This window comes from Lissotriton vulgaris, chromosome 10 (genome assembly GCF_964263255.1).
Source record: "Lissotriton vulgaris chromosome 10, aLisVul1.2, whole genome shotgun sequence".
Classification (NCBI taxonomy): domain Eukaryota; kingdom Metazoa; phylum Chordata; class Amphibia; order Caudata; family Salamandridae; genus Lissotriton; species Lissotriton vulgaris.
Genome location: NC_141698.1, coordinates 724,079,720 through 724,096,181, shown reverse-complemented (window position 1 = coordinate 724,096,181; position 16,462 = coordinate 724,079,720). Strand labels below are relative to the sequence as shown.

The 16,462-nt window shown below is 43.9% G+C and overlaps 1 protein-coding gene across 28 annotated transcripts in view; it reads left to right on the top strand.

The window, feature by feature from the left end:
- Positions 1-16,462, top strand: part of SVIL (supervillin) — an 807,080-nt gene that overhangs the window by 777,062 nt on the left and 13,556 nt on the right. For all 28 annotated transcript variants that reach the window (XM_086941586.1, XM_086941584.1, XM_086941578.1 and 25 more), the window contains 2 exons: positions 3,222-3,343; positions 4,556-4,711. In XM_086941586.1, the coding sequence (XP_086797712.1) occupies positions 3,222-3,343; positions 4,556-4,711 (278 nt within the window). The remainder of the gene's footprint in view (positions 1-3,221; positions 3,344-4,555; positions 4,712-16,462) is intronic.

Here is a 16,462-nt window from a genome sequence, read left to right as displayed (position 1 = left end):
ACTTTCACCACACCTCCCACTCACATCAATCCCTTTCACTTACACTCAACACACACCACACATAGTCCAACTTGTCAACGCTCCCGCGTAGTCGCAGGTTGCAGCGTGCCGCATCCCTTTAGCGGGGTGCGAAGACCCCGATGATGAAGCATGACACCAAGGGGCCTGTTGGTGTGTGAGGGGTATTTTACAAAACACTGAGTGTCCCCCTTCCCTGTGATACACACTGGTAGTAGGATTCTTCAGGTGGCTTATGGCTTAGGTGCCGTTCTGGCTGGCCTGTGCCTTCCCTCTGGGTGGGCTCACCCTCTTTCCCTAGTTTTCTTGGGCCTTCTCAGCTACTTCTTCTTGTTCCTCTGCCTGGCCTAGCTTAGGATGGAAGCTCGGTGCCTTGGGGGTAGAGTGGGGGGCTTCGGCGTCTCCGGCCTTGCCCTTGGTTCCTCTGTTGTGAGTGTATGGGCCTCTTCAGTCTTCCTTCTTTCTCCTTCATCCCTCTTGGGGTTGTTGGTGTTCGACTTTTGGGGGTCCTCTTGCCTGGCAGGGATGAGGTTACTTCCCTGGTCCGCAGGTCTGGTCCCCTGCGGGGCCCTCTGTCCTGTCTAGACTGGTGGGGTCCTTTCGCAGAACCTCCTATGTGGGTATTGCTAGGGTATCTATTCTACGTGAAGGAATCTTTGGCTAGTAGTCTCTATCAGATGTAAGAGTTACTTACCTTCGGTAACAATGTATCTGGTAGAGACAATTCTAGCCGTAGATTCATTCACGGCCCACCGTTCCTCCCTATTCTGCGAGGACCCCATGGCTGGTCTTCGGTACTCCACTCCCGGTGGGTGGCTCGGTCTCCTGGGAGTACTTTCTTTGGCTCTTGACGGTGGCTCCGGCTTGTTGCTGTTCATTTCTCCTCTTGGTCCTTTGGGAGATGGGGTTGCGGTGCTCCTATGCCCTGCTACTCTGGGTGCTCCAGGTTGGGGAGGTTTACCTTCAATCTCTACCCTCCCTTCCTCTTGCTACTAGGGGTCCTGGTCCCTCTGCTGCCCTTGGAGTTGGAGTTCTCTAGTCGGGCCTTCCCCTTGTTTCCTGGGGGTGGTTGCCCTCTATACTGGGGTGGCTTGGAGGTTGGTGGTTCCTGCCTGTTGGGACTGGCTCCCCTTCCTTGTTACGGGGTGAGGGTTGTAGGCCTGCTACATAGGTCTTGACTTTCACGCTGGTTCCTTGTCTCCGGGGGAGAGGGGGGCTGTCTATGTACTGGCAGGGTGGCTGCTCAGGGCTCTGCTCTGTTCTTCCTTCTGTCTCTGCCCTTGGACACTGCAGTCTTGCACTGCTCCTTATGGTGTCTTCCTCTTTTTTTCTCTTTTTATATACTCTTTCACACATTGTTCCCATGCTCCCACAATTTTTTGTCTGGTGGCTCCGTGTTGTGGTGCGGAAAAGTTCTCCGAAGAAAACTGACGTAGGCGCGCCGGGGCTTATGTGACCTCGCTGACGTCACATATGCGGACGACGCCTGGGTGGAGTCGCGTGATGCCGCCCCGCCTCCGGCGAGCAGGGATGCTGTGGCAAGTTTACGGATCCAGTGTCACGCCTGGGGATAATTCTACGTGAAGAAATCTGCAGCTAGAATTGTCTTTACCAGATACATAGTTACCGAAGATAAGTAACTCGTACATCAGGGTGCCCTGGTGCTCAGCGGGCCTTAGCAATCGATGAAGGGGCGAGCCGTGAGTTCACATGGGGCGGCCATTTTGGGGACAGGCAATCCGTGGAGGTCTGGCGGGGAGAACACTGTGGTCCAGGACCTGGCAGCAGTGCCCACATGTGGACACTCGTCCACATCCCAGACTGTCTGGTAAAGGTCAGATCAGGATAGCATAAAAAGTAACTGCGAAACTCCATATATTTCCTAAACATGGCGAAATCAACCCCAGTGCCGGAGAAACAAAGTCTTGGGAGCAAAATTAAACCCCAAGGAGGCAAAGTGCTTCCCAATTACCAATAGAATCCTGGCAGTGATAGAGCAAACTCTGCTTTTCTAAAAGAAGCAGTTTTACACTCAGGACAGTGGGTGAGATAATGGTATGATGCGTACCGCTAATTCGCTAAGGAAGGTTGCCCATGATACCACTCGAGGAATGGCTTCAATGTCAATGGTCTTCAAGGGACCAGGAGATGGGAGGTTCTAGTTTTCACAGAGAAACTACAAAGGAATCTAGAGGTGTAACATGAGGAACATCACCATGGGCAATACGTTCAAATGGCCAGCTCTCTCAATACCTATCACAATAGATGCATTAGACATGGGGTGGGGGCAAAACTAGGAAAATAAACATCAGGGGTTTGTGGAGCTCGGTAAAGGCTGAGAAACATGTGAACATGCTGGATCTGAAGACCGTCTTCTTGACACAAAGACCTTCTGTGCACATCGGAAATAACTGTTCAGGTACATACAGACAACATAACCACAATGTTTTGCCTCTTCAAAAATGGGGAATAAGGTCACATGCACTTTCCAGCTAGCGCAGGACATATTTAAGTGGGCCATACATAAAAGGATGACAATGGCCAGTAATTCAGAATGCTGATGCAGGTTAAGCCAGCAAGCAAGCACCACATGCACGTGGGAGATAAGCCAACAAATAGTGGGGAGAAGTTGTCAGAAATGTGGCAAACTACAGATATATCTATTTGCAACAAAGAGGAACACACAGTGCCAAACCTTTCCATGCATGTACCCATACCAACAGTGGCTGGGGATTGCCCAGTTGATAGACTGGTCATGGAAATTTGCTTAATTTTCCACAAATCCCACTAATACTGCTGGTGTTAATCAGGTGTGGGCAAGTGCCGAAGACACCCTTGTGCCATCTCCACCATATTGGGTAGCTCTGTTTGTCTGGTCCACCGAAGAGTGAGGCGTATTAGTGAAGATGCGGACAGATCATCAGGGCTTGTTATCAATGCAAGGGGGTAGACCAACCACTAAATGGCGGAATGATGCACACTGTCTGAATTAAGAAAATAAACCTGTAAATCTACTCGTACAAGTAAGTAAGCATTTCGTTAACATAGATTAATGTAGCAGCATGATGACCAAGTTTATTTGGTGATAATGTCATTGCCTCTTGTGTGTAAGTGAATGGACCTTTATTCCGGAAAAGAAGGTAGCTAATAACCTTGAATGGTGACAGTGTAGGTTCTAATTATTGAAATTTGCTTTTTTCTAGGTAAAAATAAGAAGAAGCCTCCAAAATCCTATCTTATACATGCTGGTCTGGAACCACTGACGTTTACAAACATGTTCCCAAGCTGGGAGCACCGAGAAGACATAGCTGAAATTATGGAAAATGTAAGTTAATATTGCATTTGGTGTCTATTTACCAGTTTTTTTGTTTTTTACTTAGCCCTAGCAGTTATTTTGAGGATGTGGCACTCATGCATTTGTATTTTACTAACAAATTATTCAACAGTTCAAATGGAGAATATATGTGTACATAATTGTATGTATATATGTGTGACAAAGTACACAGCAATCTAACTTCTCTGTGTACTTTGTCACTAATTCTCTTTGTATGGAGATCAAAACAGATCTTCATTTACCCCTATCCGGTTAGATTATAATGGTGATCATGGAGGAAGTTTACTTTAATGCAATTTCTTTTAATACTTGTGCAATCTAACTTCCGTACTGTCACCATTTACCTTTACTATAACAGTATTGTTCGTTTCTGAGATCTCTTGTATACTGTGTGCACTAGTGCTTAACACATTAGTCGGTACTAGTACTCTCTGACTAGATATTCAAAGAGCTTGCGCCAAAGCAGTTTATGAAAGGGTTATTGAACAATGTGATAAACATAGAATATGTTTATCACATTGGTAACAATCTTGGTCCCTAACAAATAATCATTTGGCTTTTAAATACTAGATTTGTGTATTTTGGCTATCTTGTTCCTTTGAGCACTTAAGCGGTATATTAGGGCACTACTAAAGGTTAAAGTCTTTAAGGAATAGGTGGCAACTAATGCAGAGGTTACCAGTGCAGCTAGGCTTCGAACACTAGACATCAGTTACCTAAGCTGTGACTCTTAAGGTGCAAAGCAGGCCTCATTTGTGTTATGTATTTATGTTGTAAAGGGGTTCTCTTTTTGGTCTGCTGCAAGGTTTTACTTTTGATTCAGCCTTCAACACAAAGTTGCTTGATTCATGGCCTACTGCTGTAATCTAAAAGTCTGTAGTAAACTACTAGACATAAAAAAACTTGCAGATGGCCACTCATTTGAATCGTCCAACCTGCCCTGGCAGAAGAATTTGCTATTGTGTCGAGCAATGAATGGAGGTCAAAACATATTTGTTAGATCATTATTTTGATTTTGGTCCGGGAGGTAGTTTGAATCAAGTACAGTGTGAAAACTGTGGTATGGCCTATTCCACATGTTTTAGAAATGAAAGTTTGAGAGTTCTTGGTATTGTTAATCAAGTGTCTATATAAGGAATTTATCTGATGGAACTTGAGTGAATGGTTACATTTGATCCTTAATCATCCTTGTTTATTTTACAGGATGCAGAAATCTGTAATCAAATAATTCTTGTGGAAGATGTTTTGGCAAAGCTCTGTAAAACTGTGTATCCATTATCGGAACTACTAGCTAGGCCACTGCCGGAGGGAGTTGACCCACTGAGACTCGAAATCTATCTTTCTGATCAAGACTTTGAGGTAACTATTTCAACTATTTGAAAGTACGTTTCTTTTGTTTCTGACTTTTCTTGGAGCTATTAACTGGATTTAATGAACCCACTGCACAGAAAAATTATGAAACTAATACAGTTTACTCTTTCTTAAGGAAAAAATCCAAGAACCAGAGACTTCCAGCTCTCAACGATATTAAATATTCAGGTTCCAAATATAGTCTGCCATGTTGCAATATGTTCAGTACCTCCTGTTAAAGCACTTATAGCAACTAAAGGTTGTCTGAAGAGCGTTACACACTCCGCATACATTTCGGCAGGTAAAACCAGGTTACATTTTCAAGTGGGGAACAAGTTAAATTATCGGGTGTCTATTTTTCTGCTGCTGCAAGCACCTAAATCCATGATCAAAGCCTCATTTCCAGGGCATTAATTGTCATTGGGTGCCATTTATTGCACATGCAAAATTCCAATCTCTATGGTGTCAATGTATCCGCCCAATAAATGTTACACCGTTTCCAAGCGGAACATAATTGGCCTCAGTCTGAAGACCTGTAGTTCACCCCAGATGAGCAGAGTTGCCCTTTCAGAGCTGAAACAGAAAACAATTGAGTGAAGTCGCTTGAGTCACCAGTCTCTTTGAATGACAAGTTAACATACTATACTCATTGAAATCCAAGGAAGGTTGTCTTGTGGACGGGGGAGGAGTTGGCACACCTCAATGGCAAGACTGTTCAGAGTGTGGCCCCTTCAATACATGGGCAGCCGTATCAGTTATCTAGAATTGCTTGCCAAACAAGCTACCTCAAAGGCTTCTTCAAGCTCACCTGTTGAAAAGTAGTTTTCATCAAGACTGGTATGACTACCGCAATGTTCTTCCTATGGAAACTGGGAAGGGTTCAGTCTCCCCAGCTCTCTGCTTTAAGGGGATATGGCAATGGGCGATTTACTATGATAAACAAAGTCTAATGCAAGTTCCACCTGCACGTTATGAAAGGGTACCTCTGCACTGTGATCCCCCTTAAGTAGACTTATTTGCCGCCCTGAAAACGTAAAATGCCCGAACTGCACCTCCAGATATTTGCATCTTTTGTCCATGTGCAGTGGCGGATACATTGATAGATCTTTTCCTATGCATTTCCACCTTTCTCCTTCCTCAAGTGGTATTCAGAGAAAGAAATTGTTAAGTCATGAGACCCCAATATCGTGTCAAAAATATTGTGATGAGAATATTGTGGAACCCTATATGAAAGGTAAACATAGTTTTTTAAGTAATTAATGTCACTTGCTTAAAACTAAAGTTATATATATTTTTTAATATAGCTGTGTATGTTGTATACTTTTTTTGAGTTTTATACATTTTAGTTATTAGATATTAGTATTGTAATATTTGTGCTCAATTGGTTTTCTTTTACATTTGTAATTTTTTTAATGAAATGTAAATTTAAAATGTGATTAGAAATTGTTCATTTAGTGGAAGGTTTTTGGTTTGTAGTAGATTATGGTGGGAAGTTTTCAATTAAATTACTTTATTCAGATAAAAACATATCCATAAAAGAACAGCTCGAACTGCAGCGCATTAAAAAATACACAAGTTCATATTAATCTTAAAACCATGTATTAAAACAGTACAATCAATATCATTCATTCAGAGCACATCGTGTGCCAGGCACGAACAACAGTTTTCAGGAAAGCACCCACGCAAAATACCAATTCACCGTCTTCTAAATTATGGATAATCCTATAAGCAGCTTCAAGATGAACACATTATTGTTTTTTTAAAGAAAGGTGTTAAATATTTAGTGTACTGTATATAGAACTTGCAAAAGAATAAAAAATGTAATGTGGTTTGCCCTGTCTGGCCATCACATGGAGAAGACATACAATCAAGATTAGCCTGAAAGCCAAGAGGAGTCCTCGCTCCCAATGGCCCATAGATTTAGTAAGATAACTGATCATTGATGTTCTGCAAAGACACAGGTGGCTTCAGTAGGTTTCCTGGACTCCCTATCAAGCCTATCCTTACTATCATGCTTATAAAGTGCCGACTTAAGATCTTTTTTATTTACGGTATCTGACTCATGTGGGCTCTCAAAGATGTGTTCTTAGCCAACCCTACTTAAACACTATTTCACCTCAGCCAGCCATGGAATATCCATTCCCTTTTCACCATTGAGGCAATCTCTTAATAATATCTCTTGTCTGAGACGCCGCTGGGTTTTTCCAAATGGCTAGCCAGAATAAAGCAGGGCGGTCTTTTATATAGTCTTCAATAAAGTATAGATTTAATGCACTATGACAAACCTATTTAGATGTAGAGAGGGGGGCTTCCAGGAGTTTCCGACAAAACCTATTCTCTTCCTACTCGATGTTACAACTCTTTGAGAAGCCCCATACCTCAGCGTGATAGGTTGCCGTAGGTATACACTGCATTTTGTTTTTTAAATAGATGGGATAGCCCTGACCTCCTGGGTTGGGGGGAGACTAAGAACCAAATTAATGGATTTGGAGAACTTAATCCTACAGTATACCATATAATCAGACCATTAGCTGTTAGCAGCAAAAACCAGCCCTAAATAGGGAAAAGTGCAAGTGCATAGTAAACTTTGGTTACCCACGGAAATGGTGCTTAAGGAGCACTTCCTCGGCCCACAAGCCATTATAAAAGATTTTTTCAAATTAGTGCATATGTCTAAACAAATCAACAAAATCCTGCACTAAAAGGCTCAGGGCATTAGGTGTGCGACCCATCAGCGTTTAATAGGGCTGGGAGTATATGACCATTGACTCAAGGGACATAATTAGTGAGCGCTGTCAGGGATGTATGTAAGTTGTTAACATATAAGATAAAAAGTAACAGGCCAAAACGCATCCCTGCCTGACCCCTCTATTATATACTAATTCTGATGTCATTAGAGACCTCCCCACCTGTGTTGATAATTACTGAGCATTCAAATCCCTATGCAAATATGCTAAAAAGTGTACTAAAACCTCCTCCAGCCTATATTACAATAACATTGTCCATAGTCGTGACTGGTTAACATAATCAAAGGCTGAGGTCCAGTCCATGAAGGACAAATATATTGGTGACCGCTGCGCAATAGTTTATTTCCCGATTACTGGGTTAAGGTTTAGGCTTTGTTCAATAGTTCTCACCTTACGCCTAAAACCAAGTTGACAGGGTTGTAGAATAGTTCTCTTCAGCCCAGATTTTGATCTTATTATATAGAACTCTCCCTAGAATTTTCAGAGTGGTGTCAATCCGGGAAATGGGTGTGTAACAACCAGGTCGGGAGCGGTCACCCTCTTTAAAAATATTAACAATAATACAGGATGAACAGGTACTTGGTAACAAGTCATTGATTAAATTATTAAAAACATTTAGCAAAAGTGGTGCCCAAAAATCTGGTTTATGCTTGATGAGGTCAATAGGTAGCCCATTGGGCCTGGAGCTTTCTTACCTAGGCTCTGGTGTATAGCTTCCTCCGCTTCGAAAAGGGATATTGATATCCCTATTTGGGGTGGGTAATCTAACAAATCTTTAACGTGTGGGGGCTGCATATGTCATATGAAAGTGAGCTTCCCAAGCCTTGCTGGTTATATTACAGCTGATCAGCGTTAGTTTGTCCCATTCCTCTCAGATCTTTAATAGCACCCCTGAAGATTTTTCCATTCTTTGAACAAGTGGCACTACCGAGGGCATCTCATTGTTCATTTAGTAGTTCTTCCTTCCTCTGCGAGATGGCTACCTTCTACTTCTTTCTTAACGACTAATCTGTAAGGTGACACCTCTCGTTTAGTTGATAGAGCCTTGCGTAACGGACTATTTATCGCTGAATACTCACTATGAAATCATCTAGGCCCGTGAGGTGTAGCATTAACGGGTTTTAATAAAGCAGATTTTGTGACTTTGTAAAGTTTGATAAATGCACTAATTACCTCTGGGTTAGGTTACTGCACTGTCAGGCAGGAGTTACGACTTAGATTTTGCCTGACTACCCTAAGGAATAAATCAGTGCTGTTAACCCCTTGCCACACCAATATTAATTTTTCTCAACACTGCTTTGATCGGGTTGCTGTGGTGTTTAGGAATAACCTCCGCTTTCAATAGAAAGCGCTCTAGGCTAGGGGAGATGAAAATAAATCAATAGTAGTAGCACTACCCCGAACTCTAAATTTTGGTTTGAATAGATAATAATTGGTAATGCCAGCTATATCCATGACATTACTCAAACCATGGGTTCGCAAATGCTCCATAAACTCCACTCGGACAAGTTTGACCTCTGCTGCTGGGCCTTGGGGCGGTGATATCATAGTTGGGCAGCTTAGGGATAAACCACCTGGCATCTGTTTGGGTGCAGATTTTATCAGAACCATTCAAGTCCTTTAGGGTGGTGACAAAGTCAAACGGGTTGATGAAGTTTGCATTAGGAAAACTGTAAAAATAGTTGTTATAAAAATTAAACAAATAAAGATACCTCCCTTTTGTATTGTAAAGCTTGGAATTAATCACTTTGGGTGTGTACAACCTTGACACTACCCCCTGCTGCAATGTTCACCCAAATTGAAAGGCCACCAGACCAGATTTGGGAGATGAGGCTACAACATTGAAACATTCAAACCCTTCCAGTTTTGAAGCTTGGAGACATTTTGGATTCACTATGCTGTGCATTATTCCGCCATCTATTGGTTGGGTCCGGAATTATAGTCTTTCATTTTTTTTTATTTTTTTTTGCGTGGCTTAGGTGGGCATCTACATACCACCATTTGGTGTCCTTCATGATGTTGATGTACTTCCTCCGGAAGCTCCTACCTTCGTTCACCATCGTCAGATTCTTTTATCCGCCGTTAGGTCGGGATTGTTGCCGAAGAGTTCCAGAGTTTTGGAAGGGGAATCAAGAAAAATCATAGAAAATTGTCAAAAATCAAGGTGTTTAAAATATTTTGAATCCTAATTCTTCAAGAAATCTGTCCTTCAAATATTAGTATGCTTCTGAATAGTAGTCAGCTACGACCAAGATCTCGACGTTCTACAGAGCATGCTATCGCAGGGGTTCCCTGAGCTCGGGGATGGACAAAATACAGTTCAAGTTTTGCACTAATTGCCACCACAAATACGCCTAGAAGGACCAGCATTCAGTCTGCAACCTCTGCCTGCCGCTCGACCACCGCAGCGAAGACTGCAACATCACATGCTCTGCGTTTACACCCAAGACCCTCAGAGTAAGATAGGCAGAGAAGGCCGAACCACAACATGCATGGGCCACCTCCATCGCTCCGAGACTTTGGCTTCTCCAGTGAAGAGGAGATAACATCGCCGAAGGACCAGAGGACTGCACGGCCGTCTAGGTCCATAAGATTTCGAACGAGGTAAGGGAGTCGTCAACCCCTAAACACTCGAGTGACACCCGAAAGAGTAAAGCTAACGCCTCGAGTGACACTCGTAGAAGTGAAGCTAAGTCCTCGAAGGGAGCATTGCCACCGAAACACTCGACTAAGGCAACAGCAACCAAGGACAGTCAGCCGAGCAGATCCTTAGAAAAGAACTCCCAATCTGCAAAAGCCCTCGAAAAACCAAGATCGCTGAAGGTTGCCCTCGAATAGGACACCTCGGCGCCGAGAAAGGAAGGGCCGACAGTCGTCAACGGCCCGAAGAGAGGCGCTCCAACCCTTGACGCCGAACATGCCTCCGAGATGGAGAGGAAGAGGAGGCGGCTCGAGGCTGAAATGATGAGCATCCTGCAGCAGAAAATGGACTTTGACGAGAAGATGAGCCAATGAACCATCCCACCGAAACCCACTCTCGAAGTCAAAGACGAGAACGCCTAACTGCCTAAATCACCCAAACCAGTCGAATAACAGGGGGACAAAGACTATTATTTCGAAGTAAAAGGTGACTAAGATCTGCAATCCTACCGGGACCCGACGTCCTCTGAGGCACAAGACCTAGAACGGCAAGATCTTGACACCGAATCACCGGAGAAGGGGTATACACTTACCCTTTGAGGTCCTTGCCGCCAGACGACATAGGGATCTTTTATAAAAATTCTCCACCTGAGCAATACTAGGGGAACATCTAAGGATCAATCAACTAAAGAATACTCTTCAATTCAATAACAGTAAATATCAATAGAAGTATTTTTCAATAAGTCTTCTTTATTTCTTAGTTTTCTTTTAGTCATTCAGTACTATTCTTCCAATATTTTCATAATATATTGTTCATTGCCAATGCCATACCAACACGTGTTTCGTCCAGCTTTGCAGCCAATGGACTTCGTCAGGGCAGTGTTTCTTTCTATGATCTGTAGATTGGCGAAACCAAAAGGTGTTTAAAATATTTTGAATCCTAATTCTTCAAGAAATCTGTCCTTCAAATATTAGTATGCTTCTGAATAGTAGTCAAGCGCAAGCTTCATGATGAGGACCCTTCTTACAAGATCGATTTTAAAAAAAGAAATCTGTTGATACACGTTCTTTGCATCTACCATCACCACCACCTCCACAGCCTCCTTCTCCACCAGAGTATCCACTGCAAATGACACCTCCGGATTCTCCACAATCTCATGATGGGGGAATGCATCTCCTAACTGATCCATGGACAGACTGTACAATTGATCCCTCAGCAGTTAATGATCTAGACCTCTACCCAGCCAGGCCATCTCCTCCAGAAGACCACAGATTCCACCAAGAACTCCTTGCCAGGGCTGCACAATATCATGGGGTGGCATTACACAAAGAATCACTAGAGGAAGATGTTTTTGGTCGAAACTTTTGGATCCACACTCAGGTCATCACAAACACTTCCCATGCTTACAGGCATGATGAGACAAACTGATATTTTTAAAGACCAAGTAAGGGCACGCGTATTGACTCCTAGAGTTGACAAAATAGAAGGCTCAACCGACTGTGCCTCAACCTCCTCCCCCAGCCCTTCAACATACCTGCCCAGCTTGCGGTCACCTTCAGACAGCCTCTTGGTCAGAGCCTGCTGCCTCTTTGTGCAAAAGACAACCTCCATTGAAACTCACTGGGCAAACAATGCTGATTTTGCAACCTGCACCCGGCCACCCCAGTGTCGCTGGTTGTATAGCTTTGGTGCTGCAGTGTGGCCACCTGTGCCCTTGTGCTGATCTTAGCTCACTGGGCCTGTACCCTGAAACCACGGGGACTTAGGAGCAAACCATGCCTCTTTGAGGTACAACCAGCCTCCGTTGATCTACTAGGGCCTCGTGACTCTGCACTGCATTGCATCTGGTGATGCACTACCTACCTGAAACTGAACCTTGCACAGTGTTGGTCAAAACCCCCAAAGACTTGGATTGTAAGTCAAATACTTACCTGCTAATGCTTAACATGGTTTTCCTCCCAGAAGATTGCATTGCATTTAATCAGAGGTTTGTAGAGCGCAGCTACTCGCCCGTGAGGGTCTGAAGGCACCGCGGTGAGGGAGGGGGGGGGGGGGTGCGAGGGGGTAGGAAATCATCTAAAAAGCCATTTACAAAACCTATTGCATACAAGTCTATCAATTTCTATTGCGAAGTTTACTGTTCTAAATCGGATTGTACAAAGTACATTCTAATACTGTAAAGCATTTTTCACTAGCTTGAGAAATTCTTACTGTACTTGAAAATTAATATTGCTTTGGGAACTGTTACCTGCTCCGGAGTTCCTCTTGGTTCTACAAATAAAATGGCAAAGGAATAACTTTTTATGCAAAACAATTGGTCTGGATTCAGCCTGTCATTGTGTGCAATCATTTCTTGACTAAGTGTGTACAATAAATGCTTAATGCTACCCTATTTGAAGCCTAACTGCTCGACCACACTACCACAAACAGAACTTTTAGTTCTCTTTACTTACGCCTCCGGGGATCCCCTGGACTCTGTGCACACTATACCTTACTTTGGTATAGTATATACAGATGAAAACAAAAGGGAGAGAAAGGGTTTTTCTTGTGTAGAGGCAATACTCCTTATCCCCTTGGTCAATGATAAACAACAAATGGAGGAGTACCCCCAGGAGGCGTCTCCGTCTAGGATATATATAGAGCTGCACACGATGCTTAAGAGGACAAATGTATCCTTTGTTAGAAGACCCCTCACTCACCAACCTAGTTTGTGACCTGCTTCATCATTGGGGTCCCATCCGAATAGCCGAGTGCCATCCGGGTGTGCTGCGACACCGGACTACAGTGGAGCGGGTTTGTTTTTGCATTTTATGTATGAAAGTGAAAAGGTTTTAAGTGATTATTAAAAGTTGTCCAATAAACCTCTCACTGACAGGACTTTATTCCGGAGTGATTGGGCAACAATAAAAATTGTTAGTTGGACACCTTGCCAGATTAGGTAGGCCTTTGGTGTCACGAGTAGTGTTGTGAGATCAAATTGGTCTACATGTTTCAAACACTTATGTAAATGTAGGGTTTTTGTCAGGACCAGTGAAGGTAGCCCTGGTGGTATACACTTGCTAAGGTGTACCCTGCCCTTGACTACGTGGAGAAACCACTAAAAACTCCTAGTGGTTAAACTATTGTTCTTCTCCAGTGCTTTTACAAAAGAAACCTGTAAAAAGAGAAAAAAGGGGGAGACAAACACACAGTACAATACATTAAACATAGGGTGTGTCTGAGGCGCTCCTCATTAATGACATCCAAAGTGTAGATAAAATTCGGTGTATGTTAATGAACGACTCAACCAGTCATATCAGGGTGCCTTTGGGGTAAAATAGGCACTATTGGGCTTTAGAATGAGCCCATGGATGTATTTTACAACCCACTCAATTCGGTGTGTCTGTGCACTCATAACCCACTCACAGGATCAAAACAGGAGTTAAAATGGGTGCAGTTTGTAGGGAAGAAAAATCACTCCCTGAATCACACAAACAGATTTACAGATAGTGGGTGTCAATGCTCAGAACAATCCAGCGTGGTTAAAAGTGCAGGTTCGCCAACTGACAAACGAGCGTGGTTAAAATCGCAAGTTGGTATTCTGACAAACAATACAGCAAACTGACTACCAGCCAAACGCACACATACACACAGTGAAGATAGATAGACGCTTACTTGAAGCGCTAAGTTTGCAAGCTTCATGGGTGTCTGGGTTGCTGAGACTAGATCCTGCCACAATCTGGGTCGGAAAAAGGGGGGGGGGGTAGGGGGGTGGAAAGGAGGAGGCATGAGTGGTCTACGCGAAGCCTACCCGCTAAAGTAAAGTGCCTGATGCCCGGTCAAAGACTTACTTGTGGAGAGTCTAAAAAGGCAGCTTCGCCTCAAATGCAAACCTCTGCGGTGCCCCTTGGATGCGGACTGAAGGCTCCGACATGATTAAAAGAAAGCAGGCACTTCCTGGTGTGGTGGGGGCGTGGCTACGCATTGTCACGTGGCAAACGTGAGGAGATACTGGGCGTGGTGTTGCCACGTCTCAGTTGTCAAGGTGACGAGCTGAGACATGCGCGATCGTGTCTCCCTCGCTGGCTTCAATAAAGCATTGTGCTAAGCGCATTCTGCCTGCACTGAAACGCGGCAACTCCACGCCCTGTATCTCCTCACGTTTGCCACGTCACTATGCGTAGCCACGCCCCCGCCACACCAGGAAGTGCCTGCTTTCTTTTAATCACGTCGGAGCCTTCATTCCGCATCCACGGGGCGCCGAAGAGGTTTGCATTTTAGGCGAAACTGCCTTTTTAGACTCTCCACAAGTAAATCATTGACTGGGCATCCAGCACTTTACTTTAGCGGGTAGGCTCACCGTAGACCACGCATGACTCCCCCACCCCCCTCCCTCCCCCTTTTCTGACCCAGATTGTGGCAGGATCTAGTCTCAGCAACCCAGACGCCCATGAAGCTGGCAAACTTAGAGCTTCAAGTAAGTTCCTATCTTTCTTCACTGTGTGTATATGTGCGTTTAGCTGGTAGCCCGTTTGCTGTTTTGTTTGTCAGAATACCAACTTGCGATTTTAACCACGCTAGTTTGTCAGTTGGTTAACCTGCACTTTTAACCACGCTCTATTGTTCTAAGCATTGACACCCACTATCTGTAGCTCTGTTTGTGTGATTCAGGGAGCGATTTTACTTCCCTACAAACTGCACCCTTTTTCAGTCACGTTTTCATCCTGTGAGTGGGTTATGAGTGCACACACACTGCATCGAGTGGGTTGTAAAATACATCCATGGGCTCATTCTAAAGGCCAATAGTGCCACTTTTACCCCAAAGGCACCATGATATGACTGTTGAGTCGTTCAGTAACATCCACCGTATTTCCTCTACACTTTGGATGTCATTTATGAGGAGCACCTCAGACGCACCCTATGTTTAATGTATAGCACTGTGTGTTTGTCTCCCCCTTTTTCTCTCTTTGCAGGTTTCTTTTCTAGGAGCACTGAAGAAGAACAATAGTTTTTTAACCACTAGAAGTTTTTAGTGGTTTCTCCTCGTAGTCAAGGGCAGGGTACACCTTAGCGAGTGTATCCCACCCGGGCTACCTTCACTGGTCCTGATGAAAACCCTACATTTACATAAGTGGTTGAAACATGTAGACCAATTTTATTTCACAACACTACTCATGACACCATAGGCCTACCTAATCTGGCACGGTGTCCAACTAACAATTTTTATTGTTGCCCAATCACTCCGGAATAAAGTCCTGTCAGTGAGTAGTTTATTGGACAACTTTTAATAATCACTTAAAACCTTTTCACTTTCACATATAAAATCCAAAAACAAACCCGCTCCACTGTAGTCCGGTGTCGCAGCACACCCGGATGGCACTCGCCTATCCGGGTGGGACTCCAATGATGAAGCATGTCACCAACTAGGTTGGTGAGTGAGGGGTCTTCTAACAAAGGATAAATTTGTCCTCTTAAGCATAGGGTGCACATCTATATATCTTAGACGGAGGCACTGAGGCGCTTCCTGGGGGTACTCCTCCATTTGTTGTTTATAGTATATACAGAGCCAGCTTCCTACATCTATATTATGTCATACAATGCCCACCATACATGGTGAGGAACATGAACAGATGACTGACTCTCATCCTGGTGGTTCCTATCTAGGCCAGCCAGCCTTAGTAATCCATGCTTTTGGAGATGCTGATCAGCCCCTATGAGAAGTTACCACTTGGGCTGGATCTTCTCACACACAGCCAAGGTCATATCAAACACCCAGTCCTCATGCCAGCTCCACCTAGCAATCTGACAGCTAAGGTCTTATAATTTGGATATTTAAACCTTTTGCAGGAATGTACACCCACATTTAGCTGCTGGTGCAGGTTATATCAAAATACGGATTCCAGTAGTCAAGGCATATATGGAGGGTCTTAAGAGGAATATGTCTCCTGGAATACCCCCGTACCCCCCCCCCCCACCTGTATGGAACCTTATCCCTTATTAGACTCTATTAACTCGATTAGCTTTTATCCTTTACATTCATGAGCTCTCCAGTTCTTTTCTTGGAAGACCGCTTTCATTGAGGCCCTAACTTCCCACAGGTGCATTAACAAATTAAGTGCTCACAGCCATAATGATGGAATTTGTCCTCAAAACCAATACCACATTTCTACCCAAGGAGGTCTTTCTTTTAGATTTCAATCAAACCTTAGAGCTTAGTCTTCTTTCTGCAGCCTGACTTGTTAGCAGAAAGAGGTAAGTCGTTGGACATCAAGCAAGCTCTTATGTATTACATTGATAGGGTCAGCCTTCGCAGAGCATCTCAAAGATCACCCCATCCCTGAAGGTGGCAAAGTCAGGTGCATCCAACCTGCTACCACTAAGGCAAGAGTTCCA